Raw genomic sequence first — 7,271 nt, forward strand, 5'->3', positions numbered from 1 at the left:
GGACGGGCCGCGCCTTAAAGGCGAGGCGAGGCGCGACGGGGCGGGCGGGGCGTCCCCATGGCGCCGTCCCGGGCCGCGACGGCCCGACCGGGATCGGCTCCAGGTTCCGCCAGGTGACCCGGCCCGACCCGACCCGACCCGCAGTCCCGCCGGGGCCGCCCCGCCGGCGCCGGTCGCGCTTCTCCCCGCGCCCCCCGGGGAAGGAGCCGACGCCGCGCCCGAGCCGCGGGAACGGACCGGGCCGCCCGGGCTTCGCGGCTGTGCGGTGCACGCGGCCTCCCGTCTCCCCCCGCAGCCCCGGACGCCCGAGCGGCGCTGGAGCTATCTGTCCGGCGACATCAGCCGAGGGAAGAGCAAGAGGCGGGCTGTCCCGGCTCCTCGGCCTGGCGCACCGCGGGCGGCTGCCCGGTGCTGCGGCCTGGCAGGGGCGGCGGGCGCTACGGCCTCCCCCGGACGCTGGGTCCCGCTCCCGCTGACAAGGAGCCCCGCGGGGAGCCCCGCACGCTCGGCTCCCCTCTGGCCCGCGGGTCTGGGGCCGCTGCCGCAGTGGCACCTGCCAGACCCCTGGGGCACGTGAAGGCCTCTGCAGGGGCTGGCACGCGCCCCACGTTCAGCGCTTTAACTCTGCTTCTCCGCAGAGAGGAGAGCGTCGCCCCCCGCTCCCGCTCCCGCTCCACCGGCGGCTCCCGCACGCTCCCCTCCGGGAGCTCCCGCCCGCCGAGCTCCGTTTCAGCAGCTCATCTTTGCTGCATCTGGAGTTTCTCAGAGCTGCTGAAACTGCAGGGAGCAGCAAGGTCTCCCCTGAAAATGCTGACTTAAGGAAGAGGGCTTTGCAGCTGCTCTCCGAGGCATCAGCGAGGGCTGAAGCAAGTCTCAGCTGAGAAGTGTACAAAGGGGGCTGGCTCTGGCTGTGAAATGGTGCTCTCCCCGGTCATGCCTGGCTTGATCCAGGCATGCCTCTGTCTATCCTGCTGTAACTCTGTCCGTAACACAGCAATATCCGTGCCTACTGCATTTACTGCTGCACTACAAGCAAAGCGGAGCCTCTGCCCAGCAGAGCGCACCAGATGGGCGCAGCAGAGGAAGGACAAGGGACAAATGGAAGGTGCAGCAGTGAAACTGGGCGTACAGGAATTAAGGCAACACTACAGAGAAAGCATAATCCTTAGGAGGAAAAAATCTGGGCCCTGGAAATTCATATGTCCCCTGCATGCATGGCAGAGGACAGCGGAGCTGCCGATGAACTTGAGCCGCGCAGAGTCCTTTTATAGGCTTTGATGGCCTTTTTCCCTTCTGTGGTGACCAGCTAAGCTACAGGCCTGCAAGCGTCTAGCAAGTCCAGCTCTAGCTCCTGCACAACAGTGCCCTTGGGCCGCACTGGGGCAGCCCGCACATCCCTCTAGAGCGGCACAAGCTCAGCTGTGCTTCCTTTTACGGTGTTCCACAGTACCAGCTGTGTGGAAGTGCTTTCTGCAATGCCCCTTTCATTCTGTATCAGGCAATATTTAAGCCATCTGACTTACAGCTTGGCAGGGTTTTCGCAGCACTCGAGCAGCGAAGGAGAGGAACGTGTGGCACCCACTTGCTTCCCATTGACTCTTGCATGCAGTAGCAGAACTGCTGGAAAGCCTAGAGGTTCAGGACGGTACGACAGAAATTAACACAAAATCCTCAGTCTGATTTCAGCCAGAAGGCTTTTTTCCTTCCATTCTCATTAAACCCCTGAATACTGGTAGCATAGAGCCCTAAAATAACTCCTATGTTGTTGCTCAGGAACCATAGGTGACAAGGAAAAACTGATACCTTCCGGTCCCGCGGCCAAACGAGCCTCGGAGACAGGAGTGCAGCACACCCCGAACACACTCACTGGGGACAGCGAGGATCCGCTGGCACCAGCCAGAACCAAGAGACCCCCCAGTCCAAACAGCTGGGACCAGCCACAGGCCTCAGTCAGAGAAGCAGTTTATTATGGAAAGAGGGAAGAGGAGGAACCATCTCTAATGCCTATAGGGTCATGCCCTGCTACCAGCCCAAAGCCTAACACCGAGAAAGCTCTTCCATTATTAGCACCTTTGGCAGCCTCTGCACTGTTACCTAAATGCTTTTCCTGTATCACCAAGTTACCCAGGATACCTGAGGAGACAGACAATAAGCCCAGCTTAAATGTCTTCCTTTTACCAGCAAACCCCCCCCCCCCCCCCCCCCCAGTATATCCCCAGGTAGAATACAGTATGATACATTTATCCACCCGAATCCCTTCCATCCCATCCAGTCTGCTGCTTCCACTGCTGCCGCTAAAAGCAGTGGGGTCGGCCTGCATGCTTTGTACCATTTTCTGGCTCAGTATAGCACTCAGGGTCTGAGAGAAGAGTAGAGGCAAGGAAGCCAAGCAAGGATATTTGCTATAAAAAAAAGTCATATAAAGCAGCAGATGAAGCCTTGTCTTTGCTGCTGTTCTTGAGATGGTTCCCAAGACCATGCCTGAATAACTGCGTTTCTAAGTGATGGGCTGTAATCCATCCAGTTGCTGGGAAGGGTCAAGCAGGGTTTCCCCCTCAGCCTGCTGCTACCACAAGCCTGGCCAGATTTCTCCCCTCAGAAACACTGGAGTTTGATGGGCAGAAGAAACCACTGTTTTCAGACCCCATTTTTCTCTGCTGTTTCTTGCTCACAAATTTGAGTCAGACTTGAGAAGCTCTCCAGATGGGAGCAGCAAGGGTCTTCCTCCTCTGCAAGGGTATAGTCATCTGGACATGTTTGACCAAACAATTCCCTGTTGTTACACAGGCACCAGGCACTCATGAGTACTCCCTTAACCTCTTTTGTATCAAGCAGGGACTGAACCATTTTCCTCCTGGATCTCATGCAAGACAAGCTAGGTGAGATGGGACAACATTTGAGCCACAAGCCAGATCAGATGATTCAGTGTTTCCCTTCAGTCTTGTATACTAAAGGACTAGGAATGCAACTGCATGAAGCATCCCCAACTAGTTTTCAGCCTTAGCGGTGTGATATCTTCAAAAGAACAGAAAGAAAAAACAATCAGAAGTGGGCTAGAAAATACCAAAGAAACCTAACTGTGCCAACACAAAGGGATACTGAGGCTGTTGTGCAGGAAGTCATCAGCCCAGCCCAGGGCCCTGTTGAGGAAGAGTACTGTCTGGAAGGGACAACCAGCCCGTCACAGCATATATAAACCGCAGGAGCTGAAGCAGAGTAGCCCCTGGCAGTGGATGTCAACACCACAGACCAAGGAGACACAGCCTGATTCAAGGAAAGGAGACAAGGAGAGTTCTGCTGCCACCCAGTAGCCCAGCACCTGGGTACCGAATCCAACCAGACAAAGCCCACTTGAACCTAAGGGAGCAGTGCAGAAGAGGGCTTTCTCTGATCTCAGCTCTGCTCCTTGCTGCCCCAGGAGTAGTGCAAAGAGCAAGGAGAGCATCAGGGAGCACAGCGACCACTGAAGCATACCCATGGGTGCGTGGGAGCAGATTCTGCTTGTGGAGAGCTCAAGGGTGCCAGAAACAGAAGGAAGAGGGAGAACTTGCTAGCCCTCCACCTGCCCAAACACCCAAGAAGGCCAGCAGCAAAGGAGGGACAATGAGAGCAGGCCACGGTTCCCAAACTATGTGGAGCAGGGAGAAGGAGTAGCTGGCAGAGACAGATGGAGTGTGGTTCAAGTACTCAGGGTGCTTGAAGGCCAGGAGTTCACATCACTGGGCTGTCAAATCAAGGCAGATGGGAAACAGAGCAGAGGCACTTTAATCCCTTTTGAGAGGTGCATTAGAGCCCAGCCTCTAATGGAGTGCAGAGCACTGCGTTTCTGCAGTATTATCTGTTCTAGCTAACACAGACAGTGACAGGAGACAAGCTCTGACAGCACATGCTGAGGCAAGAGGGATCCAGCCTGGTTCAAACCATTGAGACCAAAAAGCATTCTGAAACCTATCAGAAATACCAATAGAAGCCATATCCACAAGGGACACAAAAAACACTGCCAGAGCTCTAGGGCTACCCAGGGCCTCTGGCCAAATGATGCCCTAGATAAAGCTCTGGTGATGATATCACCCCTGCCCAACAGAAAACAGCAATACTAGGGACAATTTTCACCAATCCCACTAGAGGTTAAAGACCCTCTCCTACAGCCTCATGCTGCCCCACAGCTCCTGCAAGCTGAGAGCTAGGTATGGGGGACACAACCATTCAGAGCGAGAGTTTTTCCTTAGACAAAGAAGAAAGGGCATATAGGAGGCTGATGATCAGCACAGGCAGACTACAGTAGTCCGGTCAGTTCTTCTTGCTGCTGGGGCTCTTACTGGTGAACAGACTGACTTTGCTAGTGGATGCCAGAGACAGAGAAGGAGACTCTAGCTTGACCTTATCCAACAAAGTCTTCTTTATGGCTGCTGGGGAGATCTTCTCTTGGTCTGCCAAATGCTGCAGCTCCCTGCAAGGCAGTGGGGGGAAACAGAGAGTTAGTCACAGCAAAAGGAAGAGATGCAGAAGGTGGGGGGCACAAGTTTTGTAGCCTCCTCAGGACTTCCTAGGTGCCCACCTTGTCCGGATGCATGAAGCCTCCACAGCATTGATGAGCAGTGAGCGAAAGCCGCCGCTCTCCAGAAAGTGCAGGGCATGGATGGTGGCCCCCCCCGGCGAGCAGACATTGTCCTTCAGCTGACCCGGGTGCTGCTCAGACTCCAACAGCATTTTGGCAGCACCCTGTAGCGAGGAAGAGAAAACAGCTGCCAAAAACTCTGACTGAGGCACTCTACTGCCAAATGCTCCCATTCTCCACTGCGTAGAGCAGCACCTAAATACTCACAGCAGGCAAAACTGGTCTCCTGCCTCACAGCCGTTAGCAGGCTGCCAGAGCACCCTCCCGAGCTGAAAAAGCCCGCAGGGGAGTCATGGTTCTCCCAGCCCAGGCTCCCACAACACCATCAGCACCAGCAGGTATTTGCGAACACTTCCCCTATTCCCTCACCAGGAACTTGTGTCCATTCAAATGAAACACATTTTTTAAGTAGATTCAGTACAAGGACTGAGATCATTTTAAACCATGCTATACAGAATACTCTGCAGTGAGCATGCACAGACTGTGTGGTTTGGAAGAGGAAATACTGACCAGCAAGGCCTGGGCTCCAAGCCGAACCGCGAGCCTGCGGGGAAGTCCCATTTTCACTCCTCCATCTGCCAGAGCATCCAGGGCAGTGAATGCCTGAGACCACACAGAGAGAGAAAATGACTGAAAGTTATTCTCTACTCCAGGGCTAATGTTCTTAGGAAAGAGAGACTCCAGGCTCTAGGATCACAGTATGACTTCTACTGCTTACAAGAACTTGACAAAAGTCACCTCCAGTCTACCCAGTTCTCAGATGAGACTGCTCCCCTTCACTGCATGAGTACCGTACCAGGCTTCCCTCCCACCAGTTCCAGATAAGCTGGGGGGAATGGGAGAAATTGAGTTTCTGGGTCACAGTAACAACAGGTCCAGGTTTTGCAACACAGACACGTGGACACTGCACACTGGCTATGGACTTCAGACTCATGTGATGGTTAATGGACTTTCATTGTTGACCCAAACTGTTATAAACTGGATCCCTGGATTATGTGTCCCATTGCAAATATAAGTGATAAGAAAAACAAGAGATCACAAGCTGAAGTGGCACAGACTTTCACTGCATGCAAAGCCTACGTCTCTCCCCATGATTGTCCCAAGTTGAGGAAGCAGCACATACATACGCAGGGCCACTGCCACTGAGCCCCGTTACAGCATCTATCAGGTCCTCTTCCACTTCGGTGCAGAAGCCTACACTGGCCATCAGTTGTTCCAAGAGCTTCCCATCCTCCACATCTGCATGAGTCCCAGTGGCATAGACTGTCGCACCTTCCCGGACAATCACAGGGGTGTTGGTCATGCACCTGATCACTTTTGGTGTGGGGCAGAAGGTAGAGAGTTTCTTAGGGTAGAAAATAATTAGAGATAGAAAGAAAGGAGGAACAGAGGGAAAAAAGAAAAAAGAGCTTTAACGTATATGTGGCATACCAAACAGGCTGCTTAGGAAGGAACTCCCAAGGGACAAGAGTAATGCAAGCAGAGGCAACAGAGAGACTTCTGTATCCTTCCTGCTTTGAGCCAAAGTGGACAAATTTTAAATATAAAGTCTGTAAAAGTACCACCAAACGGAGAGCTGGGAAGAGCTGCTACTGGGAGTGAAACCTGCAACACCTAGCTCCCACCCAGCTTGCAAGTCTCCACATACAGCTCCTGCAGACACTTAGCACAAAATGTGCAGGAACTCAGGGGAGATGACCCACCTCTGCTGAGAGAAAGATACTACAGCATTTCACATAGTAAGAGCGTTGACAAAAAGACTATTTTAGCTTATTCTGATGAGGACAGGGAAAGGTGGCCCAAAGAAGCCAGCGGGCTGCAGCACAGATTTAGTCTTGCTGGGAAGCACAAGGAACGTCTGCCCCAGAAGCGGACGCTGCGCCAGCACCCGGCGGCTGAGGCGGGTGGGCACAAGGCCGGCTCCAGCACGGTGCTGCGCTGCAGGGGACATCCCCCAGGCCTGCTGTCTGCTATGGCCTGGCTCTGCAAGGGCAGAGGCCCCGTCGCGAGAGGCGGCTGGTGGTGGCCCGCGCCGCGCCTCACCTTCTCGATGGAGTTGATGGTGACGCCAGCCGCGCAGGAGACCACGATGTGGCGGGCCTCGATGTCGGGGCCGACCTCGTCCAGGATGAAGGGGATGATGGGGGGCTTCACGGCCAGGAAGAGGACGTCGCTGCTCTTCACCGTGTCCTTGTTGCTCACCGTGAAGTTCACGCCCATCTTCTGCAAGGGTCGGGGAGAAGCGGGAACGGTGCCGCCCCGGCCCCCCGGCCCCGGCCCGCGGTGTCCGCCCGCCCGACTGCCGCACTCACCCGCAGCCCGCTCACGGTGGGCAGCTCGGTGTCCGGGGAGCTCGCGGTGATCTTGTGCGCCGCCAGGACCCCTGCGGGCGACAGCCTGGCTCAGCCCCGCTCAGCCCCGCTCAGCCCCCGGCCGCCCCGCGCCCCGCGCCCACCTGCCGCCGTGAAGCCCCGGGCCAGGGCGAAGGCGAGCTGCCCGGCCCCGATGAACCCCACGCTCATGGCGCCGCTGGTCGGGGGCGATGCGGCGCGGGTGCGGGTCCGGATGCGGGTCCGGGTGCGGGTGCGGCGCGGCCCCCCGGAGCCCGCCCGCAGCCGCGCCGCCGCCCACGTGGCCGCGCACCGAGCAGGCG

At 56.1% G+C, this 7,271-nt stretch overlaps 1 protein-coding gene across 2 annotated transcripts; it reads right to left on the reverse strand.

Annotated features, from left to right (window-relative positions):
- Positions 1-1,945: 1,945 nt before the first annotated feature.
- Positions 1,946-7,271, reverse strand: PYCR1 (pyrroline-5-carboxylate reductase 1). Of its 2 annotated transcripts, none has more exons than XM_026113125.2 (7): positions 7,074-7,271; positions 6,931-7,001; positions 6,662-6,841; positions 5,742-5,963; positions 5,129-5,221; positions 4,559-4,722; positions 1,946-4,450 (listed from the first exon to the last, which is right to left on the reverse strand). In XM_026113125.2, the coding sequence occupies exons 1-7, from the start codon at positions 7,138-7,140 to the stop codon at positions 4,291-4,293; spliced, it is 957 nt and encodes a 318-aa protein (XP_025968910.2). In that variant the 5' UTR covers positions 7,141-7,271; the 3' UTR covers positions 1,946-4,290. The 2 variants fall into 2 exon arrangements, with proteins under 2 accessions (XP_025968910.2, XP_025968911.1); XM_026113126.2 differs by having other exon boundaries at positions 6,931-7,015; positions 7,074-7,261.

Source organism: Dromaius novaehollandiae, chromosome 18 (assembly GCF_036370855.1).
Source record: "Dromaius novaehollandiae isolate bDroNov1 chromosome 18, bDroNov1.hap1, whole genome shotgun sequence".
Lineage (NCBI taxonomy): Eukaryota > Metazoa > Chordata > Aves > Casuariiformes > Dromaiidae > Dromaius > Dromaius novaehollandiae.